A 20895-nucleotide genomic window follows, 5' to 3' on the forward strand; every position below is an offset into this window, starting at 1 on the left:
TTATCATGAAACTTTCCGTGTTCATGTTTATGATATTTATTTCTGTGAGGATTGGATTCAGTGTGAACATCAGATCTAGATTCTGATGCGGGTTCTTTTACTGCTGGAGAAATGGGGGCGGGGCTACACTGAAAGGCAGCAGGGTGAACATCCTTTCATACATACCCACAAAGTCCTAAAACACAGAAATCAATCTGAATCCTAAATCAACAAATACATTTTAAACATTTGGGAGGTTTTTTGCATACTTAATACAATGTATTTATGTCATTTTTTTTTTTTTTGTGTGTTTAGGAGAAAATAGCAGAATTCCCTTCTCATGATCTTTACAATCGGATTTATCAAATAAAAAAATAAGATAATAAAAGCTGAGATTGAAGAGGAGGAAAAAAAGAACTCCAAGACTTGGAAATGAAGGAAGGAAAAAGAAGAAGCAAAGAAACATTGATAGTAAAGACAAATGAGGCAGGAAAGAGGCAGGTGAAGTGTACGGTAGGAAAGATTGGATTATTGAAAGAATGGAGAGAAAAAGAAACGTTGACTGGTTGTAAAAACAGGCGGAAAGAGCGCAAAAAGAAAAGAGGGCGGGGAGGATAAACAGCGAGAAGGAAGAAAGGGAATAAAAAAGGTGGAGCAGGACGAAATCTGACGAGGGAGGATAAAAAAAAAAAAATCAGAGCCAGAAGAAATGAGCAGACTACGGAGGAATGAAAGGAGGATAAAAAGGAGAAGATTGAGTACAAGATTAAGACGATATGAAATAAGAGGAAAGGAGAACATTAAAAAGGAGCACAAAACAAAAAGATGGAGGATGAGAAAATGTTTGGACAATAAACCAGGATAAAGTAGAAGAACAAAAACAGAAAGAAGGTGAAGTTTAAGAGGAAGAACAGAAAAGCAGAGTAGAAGGAGAATATCTATGGGATTAAGAACTCAGGAAATGAGGAACAAAAATTAAAATATAGGAAGAGCGAGATGAACGAAGCATGAAAAGATGACAAATAAAGACGGCAAGAGGGGGTAACCAACATCAGGCAGGAGAGAGAAAGGTGAGTAAAAACCTGAGGAAGGGAGCAGAGGAGGGGCGTGCAGAGTAAAGAAGGTGGGAGGGATGGACAGATGGAGGAGTGGGACCCCAGAGACGTGTCATTCATCACACCAGCCTGCAATCTGCACTCCTTCACCCTCCTTCTCTTCCCCTGCTTCCTCTCATCCATCCATCCGTTTGTTTCTTCATTCCTTCTGTTACTGTCACAGTTCTGCTGTCTTCTTTCCTTTCCTCCATCTTTGGCTCTGGACTTTGGCAGTCATTTTTAGGTTTCATTATCTCCTCCGGCGACATCCCTCCATCCTTCTCTCCATTCACCCCACCAGTCTCTCCCCGATCTTGGCTCCCACTTATTTCCCTTTCTGCGTCACTGAGACTCAAACGACAGAAAGGGGATCTTTCTTGATAGAGATGAGAAACATGTGACTAAAGGAACGAACACAAGAAAAATGAACAAATACTGAAAGTAGGAATGAAGATGGAAAAAAAAGAGAAAAAAAAAGAGAAAACCATGAAGAACAGATGAGCTAGAGAGGTGACAGAAACAGAAGGGAAGTAAAATATGAATGAAGACAAAACAGGGAAATAAACGACAGCAGGTGAGACTATGTGGGAAATAAGCGGAGTGAAAAAAAGACGCGTTTTTGAAAGTTAGAATAACTTGCAGCTGTAAATCAAACTTATTAGATTCACAAAGAACAGCTTCTGACTTTTTCCGCCTCCTGCACCTTTACCTTCTATATGTGGGCTGAGTCATAAACCTTCAGGGGAAAATAACTGATAAACTAATAAATAAATGAAACATAGTATTTACAACTTTCTGAATTTAAAATAATTTATTATATTTATATCTCCAAGCTGCACACTGGAGCAGTTTGTAGGAAGGTTCTGGGTTTGATTCTGGGATGGAGTTTGCATGTTCTCCCCATGCATCTGTAAGTTCTCTCTGGGTAATCATTCACAAAACATGACTATGAGGTTAATTTGCTTCTCTAAATTGTCCTATGAGTGTACGAGTGCATGACTGTGTGTCTCTGTGTTGCCCTGCAACGGACTGGCGACCTGTCCAGAGTGTACCCTGTCTGTAACCTGTGAACTGCCAGAGACAGGCACCGCCCCTATGTGACCATGATAAAATAAGCATGGATGGACGGACGGTCGGTCGGTCGGATGGATGGACGGACAGACGGACGAACGGACGGTTGATCGGATGGTTGGATGGATGAACGGACGGACAGTCAGATGGTTGGTTGGATGGATGGATGGATCTTATTATGTCTTATGCTCCCCTCCACAAACACACACACTATGTTGAAAAATAACTCACATCAGCACCAAACTGGTCCAAGGCAGCTGGCAGAAACTGAGGACATCTCGATTCTTAAGTATTACTGATTTCATTCAAAGAAGAGGAAACACTCTTGTTTGTTTAGATGATAAACAACAACTCACATGAAGTGTGTTCTTCATATGACAAGGCCATTTTCAAGCAAGTCTTTACTATAGATTGGTTGTAGCTGCAGGTGCACTGGCTTGCTGCCATTGTATAGCAAGCTCTGCACTGGTGGCCACAATATTTTGTAACCGAAGCCACAGGAAAAGGTCCCAACTCTTGATGAATTATCTCAGCTTCCCCAAAGCTCTTTTGCTGAAATGTATCCTTAGCCACGAAGTTGTAAAAATTTCTGTGCAGGATTGAGGTGTGTTACCACAGACGCATTTTGTTGTTTATGCTGCATATCCAAAAGGTTTTAGGAGAGCTTTAACAATCATTTTTCAAATCTGTTCCCAGCTTGGAAAAATCTGATAACCACGGTTACATGTTTAACAAACAATGAGGCTCTTTACCGCCATGTTGCTGTGTTTACCTTGGAGAAGCTGTCTGCCCATTGCTCCATGTTTTTTGTTAGCAGGTTGGGTTGATTCTGAGGCGGGTACATATAAGTACTACAGCGTCTTTACTAGCTGTGGAAGCAACTTTTTTTAAACCACCAATGAGAATTTACCATGTTTGTCTTCTTGTTGATCAGTCTTGAGTGTAAATTAGCATAAAAAACATATATCAATGCTTCTTAACATTTATCCATGATATAATGCTTAACGGGTAAAGATCATGTCTGCTCACTGCTTTTATATAACCACATTTCAATTTCAGACACACAGTATAAGATGCCAAAAAACATGATCAAAATGAGATATGGGGGAATGTTTTACATTAACCTCAACATAGGGCTGAGCAACATGGCTAAATAACAAAATCTCCAAATCCTTTTTACAGTTAAATGCTATTTTTTTTCTCCCTTTCTTCCTGTTAAAAGGGAGTTTTTCCTCTCAACTGTCGCTACAAGCATGTTTGGTGTGAGGGATTGACTTCGAGTCAATGATTCGATGCAATCAACTGGTTTACATTAGATAGAAAACTTTGAATGTGTTGTTAATTGGCACTTTATAAATAAACAGAATTAAACTGACTTAAGTTTAATAAAAAGCAATTTCTATTTTTCTTTTAAATGTAAATCTTAAATAAAAATATGCTTTTCTGTTAATCAGCCTTTCCCAGAATGGAAATGAATCCAAAGTAAAACTAAATACAAGCTGTTAAAACATGCTTGTAAAACAAGATGGCAGCCCCTGCCACTTTATACTATAAAAATATATACTAAAGAACACACTAAATGTTCGCAGCTCGCTGTATTATAACGCTGAGCTTATTCATTAGTTATGAGAGGTCATATAAAAATAAAAAAAGATGCAGGGTGATCTCACTCTGAACTACAGGAAACCAAAGGAGGTCATTGATAAAAAATAAAATCCTTATAAAGAACAGATTTGATCAATCCATAAAACTAATTTATTTCCCAGCCCTGCTTCAACCTTTGTTACCAAAGGAATATGTTTGCATGTTAACTTAAGCTGTACTGTTAAACACTGAAGTTTGCTTAGGGAAAAATGGTAGTTTGGATTTAAAATTAAAGACTTATATCATTAATGTAAAATATGAGCTTAACTAACGGGTAAGGACAACTTAAATTGACTCTCTTTATCAATTGTCAACAAGCTCACTAGCTTTAAGAGGGGCTAAGAAAGATGGCGAGCAGGAAATGAGAACATTGACTCATCTCTCACCAGTGTGGGACAGCAGGTTGGGGGACAACAAGCCGGGGAGCCCCGGGTGCAACAGCCGGGGGCTTTCCTGCATCCCTGCACCAGAGCATCGTTTGGGAGGACGGCCGGGACGGGAGCTGAAGGGAGAGAGAGACGGATTAATTACCATGACAGCAAATAAGAGCAAAGAATTACAGATAGGATTCGGTTGGATACTGATCTAAACCCATTAAAGAAATCACAGCTGAAAGGATGAAGGTTAGTGTAGGTTTTTGAATTAGGAATGAGTTATAATTATAAATTTGCTCCGTTTAAATGATCAAACTTTCATAAGACTTATATTATTGTAATGGATGTCCTCATCCAAACCACAGTGTTTTTGGGAAACCAGCACAGAAAGTTACTAGGATGTTTCTTATTTGATAAACATTAAATAAAATTTGGATTCACTGCTTTAATCATGCCACAAAGTTCTTAAATAGTTCCTTTAAAATGATAATTTCTAGTTTTTCTTCTATTTTACAGATTGTTTCCAAATGTGTGGACATCTTGTCTCCGAGACAAAAGGCTCTGATCTGAATGTCACCAGTAAATGATAACAGCTGGATTCTCCAGCAGACACCGCAGGCCACACGGACATAATCAAATCACAGACTGTTGGTGAACAGCAGCTTCTAGGTAGTTTTTGCTGAAGCTTGCATGATTTGTCACATAAAAGCCCACCAGAAGACATTTAGGGAGTTAGTTGACAAAATTGCTGTCCTAAGTTTAACAGAGAGCACATTCCCTAAAGGTGCTAATGGCACTAGAGGGAGACCATGGGCTACAATGTTTGTCATCTAAATTCTCAACTATTCAACATGGAGGAAATAAAAAACATGATGTGAGAGGTTTTCATTTTCTAAGCTAAAATAGCAAAGTCTCCATTTAACAAAGTTTGAAAAATGAACTCAATTAAGATTTTTTTTCTATTTCATTTGTAAATTGCATGCAACATAAATAACAGCTCAGCTATCTGACCATTCATTTTATGATATTAATACTGTTATCTGCTATTAAGTTTTATGACAAACTGAAGAGCTGATCTGCAAAATGGATAACATCCATTGAAGACAGTTTAATGGCTGCAAAGCTGGTGCAAAACAGGAAACTATGACATAAAAAATGTTAAATACCTTAATTATTTGCTAAATATATTTAGATCCCAACTTTAAAAGAGTACATAAGAATTAAATATGTAAGCGTGCTCACAGATTCAGCAATTCATGTTCTACATGTACAAATGAGGCTGAATAAACATTAACACCATCTTTCATCCAACATCCCAGCCTCTCTCACACACACACAATAGCCCACTCTATTATGCATGTGCACGTAGGCATAAATAACCACAGTCAAACACTGTATTACAGTAACTGCACACATACAATTTAACATAAAGGGAGGTGCGCGCATACACACACAGGAGGTGCGCATGCAGGCCAACTCTCGGCAGGGTGGCTAAGTAACAGATGGCCATCCAAAGTCATTTACACCTAGAGAGAGAGAGAAAAAAATAAAACCTGTATATGGCAAAAACCCACAGTGTCACTGCATGAGAAAAGAAATAAGGAGAGGAAGTAATGGACGTGCTGCAAGTTAGATTGGGGCATAAAATAATAATGGCACTTAAACCTTGAGAGGACTTCTGTTGAACTGATTTCCAGCTCTTTTTGAACCATTACCTCTGCTAGTGGTTGTCTCTGGTTACATATCCAAAATGATCAAAATCACTTTACTTTTACCTTATAATTATATATTATATACGTGGCAGACAGTCATATTATGCATTTGATACTCCATATTTCAGCAGCTGGATGGAGTGCTCCTCTCACTTCAAGTGAGGTGTAAAAACTAAGAGACTTATGGAGACAACGTGGAATGTAAAAAAAATTGAATTGGGGGTGATTGCTATTCTTAGAAAAAAATATCAAAACGAAATGTTATCCTGATGATGTGCTTCCCTACTCTGAAATAGATCCTTTTTGCCTGTTTCTGTAAATCCCATAGATTTTACTTCCAACTCAGACCTTATCAGTAGAGATAGACCAATATATTGGCAGGCCAATATTTTTTGCTGATTTTATTCTGTTTCTTTCTTGTGTTGGTATTAGCCTATTCAATACGGTATACTGTATGTGTCAAAGTCAACGCCCATGGGCTTGATCCGGTCCCCAGAGACAATTTAAATGGTAAATGGCCTGTACTTATATAGCGCTTATTCACATCAGGAGACTTGGCCAAAGCGCTTTACACTACATTCAGTCATTCACCCATTCACTCACACACTCATGATGGCAAACTACATTGTAGCCACAGCTGCCCTGGGGCTCACTGACGGAAGCGAGGCTGCCGTGCACTGGCACCACCGGGCCCTCTGACCACCATCAGTAGACAATGCAGGTGAAGTGTCTTGCACAAGAACACAACGGCACTGAAAGCCGGAGCTGGGGCTGGAACCATCAACCCTTCTATTTTAGGGCAAATTCCTACATCCGACACCACTGTCGCCCCAATTTATCTGGCCCTCAAGAGCCAAAATAGACATGTAATTGCATAAAATAGAAGTATATATTATTTCAGTTAGCACAACCTGGCTGCAACTGCTAAATAAATGAAAGTAAAACTGCAATACCACAGCAGTGACATAAAATTATAAGTTGAGATGCCTCGAGACCAATTAAAGCCCATCATTGCCGCTTCCACCATCTGATAGTCTCTGTTAATATTTGTTAATATTTGGTTTAATTTGTTACTCTTTTTTTTATTAACTTGTGTAACATTTGTTACCATTGTGTCATTTTTGTCATGTAAATGGAGGAAGGAAAAGTAATACTGGCTCCAAGTACCTGCCCAAACATATCAACATCACGTTTTTTTATGTCAAAATAACCGATATCTGCACTTGCCTTAAAAAACCTGTACAGGCTGATTGATACTTATTAGTTTAGTGGTGTTTCTCTCCAAAATCAAGCCACTAAAGGAACATCTGGTACAATAAACTCAAATTTTCCTTCTAGTTAGGACCCTTACTTCACCGGTCCATCAGTTGCAGCAGATGGCCGCACACAACGAGTAATTTTCTGCTGAAAGATTGTTCCTGTTAAAACAGTCTTTCTACTCCACTGTCACCACATGCTTGCATAGTATGAGGGATTGCTGCAAACTCAGAAACATGGATTTACTTGCTTTTATTGGTTTTCTGTACAGCTCTTTGACATTGTTGTATATTTTGTTGTGAAAGATGCTTAAGAAATATACTTTACTTACCTCATAAGAAAAATGTAATTAATTGTTGATCTTTCTGAATGATTTGACTGAATTAACTGTATATTCCTGTAGAATAAAAGGTTGAGTTTGTTTTGTAAGACGCCTCAAAAGGTATTAATTTTTTTAGCAGTGTAACATCTATAAACTTCACAGTAATAAAATTAGATGGTAAATCTACGGATGTCGGACTTGGTTTAGCAGCAATACCTCAGGAGGTTGAGGCTAGATAGTAAGGCACCAGTACAGAGCAGAGAGGATGTTAGTCTTTTGAGGAACATGTTGAGTAGATCGGTCAGATCCCACTGGGAGTCGCAGAGTGTGTGTGTGTGTGTGTGTCTGCGCTAAAAGTTGTGAAGAGAAAACGACTGCAAATGTTTTTGGGTGTGATCTGTATGTGTCAAAAAAAGAAAGGAAGGATCCAGATGAGCATGAAGAAATGAAGGCATGAACCTTCACTTTTACGATGAACTCTACTTCACCTCCCTCTCCCTCCATCACACACACAAACACGCACAAAATCGCTTTACAATAAACAGGCTGTTCACAGAGGGTCGTGGACACTAACACACACACTCACAGGTGTTTGCGTTCAAACTTACAGCCCCTCTGTCAGCAGTCCGCTGCTACCTTCATGCTGCCGACGACAAACAACAGATACATGTTACAGTAGCTGTACAGGTGTGTTCAACTGCATCCATCCATGTGTAAGCAACTCTAAGGTGTGTATCCACGTGAATCCAAGCCTTGTGCGTCTGCAAGGGACACATGATATCGGCTTCTCATTAGCCTTACAGTTCTTTGTTCAGAGTAATGACTGCAGTGTCTGTGTGTGCGTGTGTCCCGTAGGGTTGCCATATGTTGGGCATTAATCCTCGTCAACGGTCCACTCTCCTTACAGCACCGAGCTCAGGAACAAAGAACAGGTCATTCATACACACACATGCTACACACAGAGAATGTAAAAAGTGTGTCCACACACTACACATACGGTCAATCGACCTACATTCATTTAGTAACCCTTTACCTTGATCAGGATCAGACTTTTCAAGAGGAACAAATCCATTTCTCCTACGCCGGATCCCCTTTCGTTCTAGAAATTCTCCATGAGATTAAAAAACGGAAAAGGTACACCACTGACTGAACTCTGACCTTTCCACTTTCTAACATTCCCACAGTAAGTTTCAGGAGCATATATTTGTGTTTTTAAATGTTCTTGCTGGCAAAGGATAAGCAAGAACATGCCAGAGGAAGGTACCAAGGTCAATACAGAAATTAGGACAGATAAGAGATTCAACTATTTATTGTGATTGTAAGAACTGACTACAGCTGCTTCCTTCTTAGTATCAACTCTCTGCTGAATCAGAGAAAACAAACCCAACAACTAGTTCAAATCTAGCAAACACAATGCAAAGAATATCAAAACTAGTTTCATTTTACATGGCTGGAAGCATTGGTGACACAGTGTAGAATCAGAGATCGAAGTATAGGGGCCTCAGTCCTCAACATGGCCATCCGATAATAGAATTATGGCTGATTGACCCTTTATCTTCCCTCCATCTCCCCCTAAAACCTATTTTCTGCCACTATACTATTAAATAAAGGCCACTAATGCCAAACAAATCTTAAAAAGACGAGCCAGAATCAATAGATACTCCAAGGTGCTGAACTGATTTCAGAAGAACACAGCAAAAGTCTGGTTGTTGTTGATTAAAGCCTGTTTTGTGGTTGCCATGACATAGATGACTGAGAATCTGCAGTGGCAAATCATAAAGGTGAGTATTTGTTAAAAAAAAAGTCATATATAAGGCTTTCAAAAATCTTTACCTATACTACTTCTTGTCAATAAATCTATCTAAACTAAACGCATCCAGTCTGGAAAAGCAATCGGCATATTTGATCAATAATGAAGTGACATATTTTCAGTTTTACTGGCCACAACGAGCCCCTACCAGGTTGACATCATGAAGGCGGCCATAAGACCCAAAAACCAACACAACATTCCTCAATCTAATTAAAATGCACGTCAGATGAGAAACAAAGTCAATATAACATCTGGAAAGGTGTAACAGTGTCACTTCAAAGTAACGCTGCAACTAATGATTATTTTGCTAATTGATAAATCTGTTAATTATTTTTTAGATCAATAATCAGCCAGCCAAAGTTTCCTTAAAGAAATATTGTTGCAAAACCAGGTTAACTTAAGCCTTCCTCTTTATGAGTTCTGGATAGAGAATAGTGACAGGTAAAAACCTTTATTTTTTATCTTAAATGCAAAATGTTTATATATTTTTTGGTATAAGTACTACGCTAAGTGGGTCACTCTGTCAGCTTAATGCAATGTTTTATAGACTCTATAATGTAGTTAACAATTAATTGATTAGTAAATTAGTTGACGATTATTTCAATTATCAATAAATCATGATTAATACAATTAATTATTTCAGCCCTACTTCTAAGGCTTTAAGACTTCTGAGGACCACAGTGAGAGCCATCAGTCACAATGAGGAAAAGATGAATCAAGTTTTCAACCAAATAAATAAAAGCTATGTAGGCCTCAACTTTAAGAAAGAGACAATGCAAAATCTATATCCAGGCTGAGGGTGAAGACTGATGATTTCCAAAACTTTAATGAAAATATGCAGTGAACAAATGAGACAAAGTGTGTAACTTTCTAGGAATATGACTTACTGTATGAAGACTTATGAAGAGTGTAATAACTTCCCACACTAGTTTCCGGTTTTCTTTAAGGTCTAAACTGCTCAAAAACTGCCTAAAAATATTCTGAATTAGATAAAATAACTTGTTCTAATACATTTATTCCTTTTATATTGGATATCTTATATGATGTTCTTAAAAGAAGACATGTTCCGTAGTGGGGTAAAGTTTCAGGAATGTGAAGCAGTAAGGAGAGGGAGGCTTCTAAGTTGTGTAGCTGCATTCCCAAATATCATTGGTCATGTTCAGTGACATTAAAATTGATCAAACTGATCAGGACATAGAGAAAAAAAATTGGACTTGAAGGAAATTAGTCGTTAAGTTTTCCCCCCTTTTATTAAACATGACTGAAGTTTGAAAAGGAATAAACAAGAAAGACAAGCTGCTGGTTTGTTTACAGTAATTATGCTTCAATCACTGAATAGGTAATAAATTAGTGACGGTAATTAAAAACCAGACACATTGTTACTTTGAAATGTTTTTCTGCTGATGTATTTATGTGTTTTAATGACCTTTTTTAATTGGACAAGAAAAGCAGAGCATGGCACCGAATGGAAAACACAAAGCTGACATTTCACACACCACACACACACGCTGACGATGTGATGAGCCACCTTGAAGTAAGTCTTCCCACTTTGACACTTGCACCCCCTCGCCTGTCCTCCCAAATGGCCGTCTCTATGGTGACGGAGCCTTGATCAATACTCCGTCATTGGCTCTGATGGCCGGTCAGGGTCGCTCATACACACACACGCACACACACAGACTCGTATGTACAAACAGGCATGGCGGTGAATAAGCACGGACTCACTAACGCGTTTGACAGATTGATTTAGCTCAGAACGTCCAGAGGTCACACACTCCAAACACACACACTCGCACACCGAGCGTAGTTTATCAAAGCACAGTGCGGTCAATAAGATGGGCAGAGCGTCGGGTCAGCCCTCTTTAGCTAAAATCTTTCATCTTCTTTCCTTTCTTTCATCTCTCCATCAGCGTGCTCAACTGTTTATCCGCTTTTGTTTTCTTTCTTTTCTTGTTTCACTTCTTTGTTTTTCGGTTTCAGATCTCCCTCCGTGTTTGTTTTTGTCTGAAATCTGGTTTCTTGTTTCTCTTTTTCCGTCATTAGTTTCATATTAACTAAATCCTGCTCGTTTTTTTTTTATGGGACAATCGGGTGCATAATAATTTTAGTCAAATTAAATTAGTCTAAAATAACTTATAACTTTTAATGCCTAACTTTGGTTAAACAGAGTTTGTGCTGTAAATGGTAATTATATTTTTATTAGTTTTCCTTAATAATGAAACACTTTTCTTCCCTTTAAGGAAGAAAATTATCTTTTTTAATTAAAGATTTTTGTTATTTCAATATTATTGTTGAAAAGTGAAACATTTTCTAATTAAATTAAGTTTGTAATTGAAGCCTTCAGTTGTCAGTCATGCTTACTGTTAACCAACTTTTCCAAAACAAAAATAGTCTTTCAAAACTTTTCATTACTTAAATTACTGTGTCTCCTAGCAATGGTTCAACTACTTCTTGACATTTGCCTCAATCTGAAGTCAGAATTTGATTCAGAGAAGAAAAAGCAGTCCTATAAGTCGGCTGGTGCTTTTAATGGTTAATCAAGGTCTGCGTTTTGTCTTGAAGAAGTTAATCATCATTTAATTGCAGCTTCAAGGACTTTAAAAGCAAACCCATATCTCAAGTTAATATTTTACAGATGCTGCAAGTTGTTGACAACTTTTCCCCCCTCATAAGCTGATCCTGTTTTTAATCTTAGATATCTGCAGGCTGACTAATGGTTTTACATGTGTACAGGATATATGTTCCTATAATTAATACTTTACTTCAGTTTTTACCCAAATTAGCTTAATAACCAAACAGTATGTTTAGTAATTAGGCTGATTTGGGTAAGGCACCATGTTTACACTGTCCTTTCAGTGTCAAACATTGGTAGCAATATTATGGCTCCACTCAGTATTTATTGATAAAGAAACAGGTGGGTTAGGGATAAAGAAGAAGTAAAGGTAACCAGGGGAAACAGTTTAAACTGTGATCGGGTGCCATTAATCTTCAGCAGACATCTAATCTATCTTAGCAAGCTCCTGACAGCCATCTTCCTTCTTCATGAGAGTGCCCAAAACACATCATCCTTTCTTTCAAAAATACTTAATAAATCAGTCAGAAGCATGTGACTGTAGGCCTGCAGGTGTCAAAAGCATATAAACCCAACAACAGTTGATAATATTGTTTGTTCATGACAAACCGTCACCAGCAAAAACTCCATGCCAAAAACATCTTTTGTCCTTATTGGGCAGACAGTTCCTTCAAGTCCCATTATACAATTACTGCCCCAACAACACTGTAAAAACTTGTATAGATAGTTTAACAGGGAGGCTAAAGTTCCAGCATTCTGCCTGAAAAGTAAAAACTTAGTAACTTTCACTCCGAGACTGGGGGAGGAGTCCCTCCCTTCCCTCCAGGTTCCAGTATGGTTTCAAAGTGATGCAGCAGGCTAATTGGATACAACTTCAACTAAATTCCTAACTTCATATCACATCAGCCTATGCTGAAATCTCTTACAAGTAATGACTTTAAAACATTGAAAATGTATCATTAAAGCATTTCTTCATTTTAGCTACTATAAAAAAAAAAAAACTGCCAGGGTTTTCTATAGACAAACTATGAAAGAGAACTTTCCTCCACTGAGTGTCCTAAATAGGCAGTCAAAGTTAAGATGGGAAAATGTATCTCTTGACACACACACTGAACTACTGTAAATTGATGACAATTATAAAGTTGTTTGTCATCAATGTAAACCATCTTAGAGATCAAGTAGTACTCCACCGCAAAACAGCTAATTATTTTAATGTTGATATCAACCAAAAGTGACTCGAGATTATAGCCTTGAGGAACCCCTGATGTGTTTAAAATGAGCTCAGCTTATAATACCCTTAAACATTCGAGGTCCATCTATAATATCCAATCTATAATACTTTGTTTGTGTGTAAAGATACTTTAAATATTTTGAAAATTCTTTGTTTTATTTTAAAATTTAGTCTAATTTTTGGCTATATTTTATATCTACAGCTCTAATTATTTTAACTTTCAATGGTATTTGTCTTGTCTTGGAAGCTCTTACATTTAATGCAGGGACCTTTGCACATTTATTTTCATCTTTGTCTCTTTTAGAAGTGCTGGTTGGTGGACATTACTACATTTCCTTTTTTCCATCCATCCTTTCTACTTCCCCCACCTCTCTGTTTTCTGTCTCCCCTCATCTCACAGACGTCATAAATCGTGTCAGCGACTTGCATCCTCTCTCTCTGTGTCTTTACTCTTTGTTTGCCGCAGAAGAACAATCTATTCTTTTTAAAGAGACACCAGAGAAATGGGATATATGTCAGTCCACACACACAATCACGGAGAGAGGCATCATAATCATGGATGCTCACGGACTCATGAGAAAGAAGGAAAGAAGAGAGGGAGAGAGAGATGGATGTTTACTTTCCTCTGAGCTTCCGCCTCTTTGATTGGACAGATGAATGACTTCATTGTGTCTGTGTTTCCTTCTCCCTCTCTCTCTCTGTTCCTCTTTTCAACACGGAGAGAGGAGAGGTGGAAAATAAAGAAGGACAGAGAGACAGAGGAAGGGTGAGGTAAGCAATAATAAGTATTGATTGATAAGGGAAGTAGAGCGGGAATAATAAAGGAGAGGGAAAAATCACCTTAAAACACAGAATGGAGGGAAACAGAGAAACTATTGATTACCTGGTGACACCTTCTTTTTATCCCTCACTTCTTTTCCCCCCATTATCTTCAACAATTCATCTTCTGTTTCCAGCTCTTGTTTCCCCACTTTGACTAAACTATAACTAGATTTTATTTTTCCCTCTTTAATCAACTAATATTTAAGATCGAGCAGCTTTTAATAAATCTGTTTCATCTGTGTCAATAAAATCTTAATCTTAATACAACTGTCTTGGCAATTTTTTTTTTTTTTTAATTGGTGTCTCTAACCCTTTGATTCATTCATTCTTCCTTTGATCAGTTTCCCAGTTTGTGCTGACATCAAATGTCTTTGTCTCTCTGTATCAATCCTCTAATCAACACAGTCATTTACACCATTATCACCATTTACTCCAAGTCCAGGGTTGCCAGAATGTTATTTATCTATATATCAAATGTGTTTTCATAACCTGTATATATTGCTAGATAAAGATTTCTGGTCACGATAGCCTTATTAATATCGAATATTAACATTGGCCCAAGCATAATTACACTTTATTTTTTTTTATTAAGCACCAATTCACAAAACATGTCTTCTTTTAACGGATTTTACATTTTCCCATCGGTACATCATCAAATACCTCTGAACAACAACTAGCTTCAGACATAAACTCTTGGAAACAAGGGCAGTGAAGTATTCACACCCTTTGCTTTCACACTCATTACTGTGTTTACGTTGATCTGATTCCCACAAACCGTTCTTTAGATTCTTCTACAACCTGATGGGAATAAATTCACTTAATGGGACAAGTTTTGGAATAGAAAACATTTTTTTTACAGCTGACACTGCATTTTACTCTTTAAACTGCCAAGTGAAGTTAAAGAAGTGCCTGCTAAACTCTAAGAGCAGTGTGACAAAGCGTCAATCTAGAGCCTGACACAAAAAAGGGCTTTCACTGAATGTCCAACAAAGCACTGAGGTCTCTATTATTCAGAGATAGAAAAATGCAATCATCATATGTCCCAGGATCTGTTCGCTCTCCCAAATTGAATAATTAGATAAGGCAGGCCTTAGTAACTTCCAGGATAGTAACTAAAGTGAAGTGGAGAACCATCGAAGACATCGACCACTGCTAATGCATTCCACCAATCAGAAACAAGCCTCTCAAAACTTTGCTGTGCGGATGCTTTTCTGCCACAGGAATTGGGTGACCAGTTGGGTTGGCAAGACCGCAGCAAGATATTAATGAACCAAAGCACACAGCCAAGATCACAAAGGAAGGTTACCAAACTGACTAAAATTTAGAACTACTAAAATGGTCTGCGTAATGTTAGATTGTAGACAGACTGACTTTATGGAGGTTGACTATGAAGGGAAAGTGAAAAAAATTAATCCAAGGTTCTTATGTCCAGATTATGTTGAGCACACAGCATCACCCATTTTCAACTTTATAAATCTGGTTGTAAGTTGTTGTCACCTATATTATTTGCAAGTTTCATTAACAATCTTGCTTGCAAGTTAAGATCTGGTGGTGAAAAAGGCATTTTTTGGCTGCGTTTTAACTTATGTTGACGCTTGAAATAACTTTTCTCATCGTTTTTGTTCCATAGATCCATTATCCATCCATCCATTATCTGACACGCTTGTCGCAAGTGGGGTCGCTAGGGGTGCTGGTGCCTATCTCCAGCAGTCAATGGGCGAGAGGCGGGGTACACCCTGGACAGGTCGCCAGTCCATTGCAGGGCAACACAGAGACACACAGGACAAACAACCATTCATACACACACTCACACCTAAGGACAATTTAGAGAAGCCAATTAACCTTCATGTTTTTGGACTGTGGGAGGAAGCCGGAGTACCCGGAGAGAACCCACGCATGCTCAGGAAGAACATGCAAACTCCATGTAGAAAGACTCCGGGCCGGGAATTGAACCCAAAACCTTCTTGCTGCCCTGTTCCATAGATGTGCATGAATATGTATTTTCAAATAAAATAATCAAAATTGTGCTCAGAAACACACCACCTGTTGCCACCAACAGTCTTGTCTTGAAGTACCCTTGTGTTTAGGATTAGCAGGACCATGACACAACCAGGCTTTATGAAGATAATCTCACCAAACAAAAACTGGTTGAAAAGATACCGAGTTACATACAAACAATGTCCACATTTGGTTGGAAAGGAGTAATTTTCAGAGTTTATTATTGGACTAAAGCGGGATTAAATAAGACCGACCAAACCGAGGCGTAATTTTCAACAACTATTTCTGGACTAAATCAAGACTATGACGGATTTACCCTAAAATCCTTCTAAATGGCATCTCCAACAAACCTCTTGAAACTGGCTTTCAAATAAGGACGTGGAGGAAGGATATCATCGAGCCCGTGTCAATTATGGCATTTTTTTTATTATTTATAGAAAAGGAAAGCCTTTGAAGAAAAAAAAAATCGGACTTATAAGAATCTCATCTCAGGTTGAGAAGTAAGACTGAAATTATTCTTCATTAAAAATGGCACTTTTAAACATGAAAACTGGTTGACCTAAAGCAGACTGACTACAGTCAATAATATCTAATTCCAAATGTCATTTATTCCCAAGAATACTTGGGGCTGGAAAAGACCTTTAAAATTTCTGCTAGATGAAAGGTCCTAGAACTCAAGTACATTTCATAATTTCCAGTAGGCAGGAAATAGCTGCACTCAATTTTAGCGGCATTGTGATGTACAATTCTTGGAAAAACTCAAACGGGTTTAAACATTTTCTAGATGTAAATAAACCACTCTGAATTGAGAAGCCCCTAAATGTTCCCCATTGTCTGTCTTTCCCCATCCATCCGTCCATCAGATCCCCGCCTCTCTAAGCTGAGGAACAGGTGTGCTACGGGACGAGAGACAAAAACACTCCTGCATTTTTAACCAGCGGCCATTAAATATTAAACACTGCACACACGCACACACACACGAGGCGGCACACATTCGCTGATGAGACAAGTTATACAGGTCGATGGGCTAACGTGTGTCTACATGTCTGTGTGTGTGTGCGCGAGTGTGTTATCGCTTGAAGCGTCATTACCTTACTTCCTTGGCATGTGGGCGACACGCACGCACACATATACACACAGAGAAACAGGGATAATTCATACAAGCATTCACAGTGCTCTCACATGTTAGCATTTAAGAGGTAAAACTATAACAGACTGCATGTTTTCTCCCCCTTTCTCTCTGTCCGCCTCCTCCCTCCCTCCCTCCTCCCTCTTGGCTCTTTGAAGTGCTCCATAACAAACCATAACAACAGGAAGTTTTCAATGCGCCACATTGAGAAGGAATGTCACATATGGTAGGAGCAAGGGAGGGAGGAACTGAGGAAATCAGGGAGGATTAAAAAGGGAGATAAAGGGATTGTATTGACAGCGTCGAGTCAAACGTTTTCCATCGCTAAGATGAAAGTACAATTTGTAAGAAGAACTTGAAGAAAAGCATTTTGGCCATCGTGTCATTTTGAGTGACGTGATTAGCCTTCATTGTCCAAACAGCAAATAAACCCAAAACATGTCAATAAGTAAGCTCACAGTGTGTGCTTTTACTTTGTGTGATAAGTCAGTGTTTGCTCACTCTGGTAATGCAACACTGAAATATCCTGTTTTCCCTAAAGTGGTATTGAATAGGTCAGAAATGAGTGTGTGCTTACCTCCAACAGACAGCAGTTAGACTCACTATTGTTCTAAGAATCAGGATAATACTGTCATGGAGGGGTCACGCTAAAACAGGCCGCGTAAATATCATCAAATAAAACCAAGTCTCAACCATCTAAGATCTGAATGTCAATTTCCATCCCACAAGATAATGACCCTTTATTTTAAGATGAGAAATTAATATCTAATACTGTTTCCAAGAACTAGAAATTGAATAAGATGAGCATTTCTTCTCTCAGCCAGGCATAAACCAGGTTGATAGGTGTAGTGAATTCTACACAGCATCCATCTGGAAAGCCTCTTTTTGAAAGCTGTTGCAAAAGTGAGGGACATTCAGAACAATTCTTCAAGCTGATTGGGTAAATCACAAAGTCGCACCTCCCTCCCATATCAAGCTTAAGCCAATCACAGCAGCAGTAGCTGTCACGTACGACAATCTTGTATATGACGATTCGCGAAAATGTATCTTGCTTGAAAGGTAAATTCTATGTTGCCATTAACTGTGACAAACTGTTAGTCAATAAACTGTTTGTTTCATATCTGTGCCAAAGAAATAGCTCTCACTGATGGCTTTTCTTTAATGGTGAAGATGCTAAAGCCAATGGAAAATATTCGGAACATTGAGTAAATTTAAAAGAAGAAAAATGTCAGCAAAAATAAAATCAAATGTGATCAACAACAGCATCATAAATGAATGTTGATATTGTGCCCCAGTTGAAACACATTAAAAACAATCTTGAAACTATTTGCAAGTTCTGGTCTAATTCAGTGTAAAAGTTATATTTGTAATTCTAGTGCTAGCAGCAACAGGTTACCTTCCCATCTGCAAAAACTGTTTAATTAGAAAAATACATATATTCCCACTCTATTAACAGGCTGTAAGATAGTGGCTACTGGTAAAAGAATTGAAATTACAAAATATCACTTTACAAAAATAAAAAATAAATGCATCCTTTTGTGTCATTTCAAACAGAATAATCATGATTAATCGATTATTGAACTAATCGTTAACTAACTTAGTAATTGAATAATTGTTAAATAGAGTGTAGAGAGTGTAAAACATGCCTTTAGCTGACAGAGCAACCCAATTAATATTTGAGCAGCAATTATACCAAAATTGTAAAAAAAAAAAACACACATAAACATTTTGCATTTAAGATAAAAAAAAAAAAAAACTTTTTCGTCTGTCAATATGCTCTATCCAGAACTCCCCTAGTGGAAAAGTTTAACTTTCACCTGTATTAATTTTATGAAAATCTTCTTTAAGGAACCTTTGGCTATCTGATTATTATTCAATAATAAAAAAAATAATAATTGACAGATTAATTGATTTGCAAAATAATTGTTAGTTTCAGCCCTAATTTCTACAGAACATAAATTAAGTCTTAAACACACAGGATTAAAGCTTAAGTGACTTTTTAAGTAAAAGGCTGGCTGTCTTTTTTAACACGAAGCGTGACCAAATCCCACAACACATTAAACGGGACAGAAAGTGCAGAAATCACAAAGAGGGGGAACATTTAAACATGAAGGGATGGATGCTGGTGATAAAAGAAGTGAAAGGACAGGGGACAAACAGACTTGCTCAAACTATCAGATCAACAGATTCTTTGTTCCCACCATTCCTTCATCTTTCCTCAACTGGAGTTAATTTTCTCCTCCTCCTCCTGACTCCTGAGCCCTCAACCAATCCATCCCTCACTCTCAACTTCTTTTATCTGTCCTCTCATTCCTCCTCCTCCCCCTCTATCAATCTCTTTCTTCTGCTTCCCTCCATCTCCATCCCTCCATCCCTCTCTGCAGTTAAGTCAGTGTAATGTAAATGATGTGCCATCGATCGCCTCTGACAGTGCAAGGACGCTCACCTCTCCTCCTCCTCCTCTTCATCGTCTTGTCATCTCTCTCTTTTTCACACCCCTCCTTCACTCCCTCTCTCCTCTGCTGCTCTTTCCTCCACCTCTCATCTTTTCTCCCTCTCTCTCGCTGTCTTCCCATGCCTGTCATCTTTCATCTGTCCCTCTCCCTTCATTTTCCTCCGCCTTTCACCAACCATCATTTATATCCCTCTATTCCTCCATTGTTCTTTCAGAGCATCTGCTCTCTCTTCCTGCCTCGGCCATCTTTTATCGGGGCCTCTCTTCATTTCTACTCCTGTCGTTCTCTCTGCTGTCTCCACAGTCCATCTTTAACCTGCTAGCCTCGCTTAAAGGAACATGGAGCGACACCTATAGGTTCACGTCACCTTTAGATTTAGCCTTACACCCATTAAAGACCCTAAAACCGTGTCAAAAATGACAACACTAAAGGGTATGTTAAATGTAGTGTGGGTTAAATATCAGTCCAAGTTTTTTATTTAGTTCTGACTATGCGGTTTGGGAATTTGAGAGTTTATCCAAAATTTTTTCCTTTAAGTAGGCCTATTAAAAATAGAAAAAAATCTTGTTTAAAGTTAAGGCTATAGTTCTAATCAAAAATTTGAAGAAATTGCAGATGCACATTGGCTTTCTCAAAACAGGAATAAAAAAAAAATTCAACAGAAACACTGACACACATGTTTTGATGCAGCTTTTCATAAACAGTTCTTCTAGCCTACAAACTCAGTTGGTTTTCAAAACACTACCAAGAAGTCAGTTTGCATGTGGATGATGGGTAAATCTGCAAAGGAAGAACTGTATTCTTCAGGTAAATATACGTCTCCTGTCACTGCAGAAAACGGATTGGTTTGATGTTGACCAGAAGTTGAAAACTCATCCATCCATGCTCTATACCTGCTTCTCCATGCCTGGTTGGCAAAGGGGGGGCTGTCTATCTGCCCTTGGTGGAGAGGGTGGGTAAACCTTTAACAGGTTACCGATCCATCACAGGGTAACAGAAATAAACAGCCAAGAACATACTCATGCCTTAGGGGTAAGACCTTGGGTATGAGTATGTGCATGGCAATTAAGCTGTCAACTAACAAACATATTACAGTATTTGCACTCTAAATGTCAATAGTATTTAAAGATCTTGATAAATGATTCACGTTTATTGCTCTCACTATCAAAGATGTGTAAGAGGTCCCTTAATAAATTTATTCAGAGGTAAATTTTAAGGAAAATGTAATTCCTTAAATTTTCAAAAGATTTATTTAGTGAAGAGATAGAAATTCCCAGCATAACACGTTTTATACAGAGTGGAAATGTTTGTTGGACAAAATCTTTGATAAGAGATCTCCATCCTGAGGGTTAAAGAGCTGCCAACGGGAAACAGCAAGTTCGGGGAGGTTTTTTTTTTTTGTGTGTGTGTCTTAACAAAAAATT

At 38.2% G+C, this 20895-nt stretch overlaps 1 protein-coding gene across 1 annotated transcript in view; it reads right to left on the reverse strand.

Moving 5' to 3' along the window:
* Positions 1-20895, reverse strand: part of dachb (dachshund b) — a 125335-nt gene that overhangs the window by 44515 nt on the left and 59925 nt on the right. Inside the window, exon 2 of the mRNA XM_038299031.1 lies at positions 4175-4290. Coding sequence (XP_038154959.1) covers positions 4175-4290 — 116 coding nt within the window. The remainder of the gene's footprint in view (positions 1-4174; positions 4291-20895) is intronic.

The sequence above is a fragment of the Cyprinodon tularosa genome, unplaced genomic scaffold, assembly GCF_016077235.1.
Source record: "Cyprinodon tularosa strain WSP-4 unplaced genomic scaffold, ASM1607723v1 ctg419, whole genome shotgun sequence".
NCBI classification, from domain to species: Eukaryota; Metazoa; Chordata; class Actinopteri; order Cyprinodontiformes; family Cyprinodontidae; genus Cyprinodon; species Cyprinodon tularosa.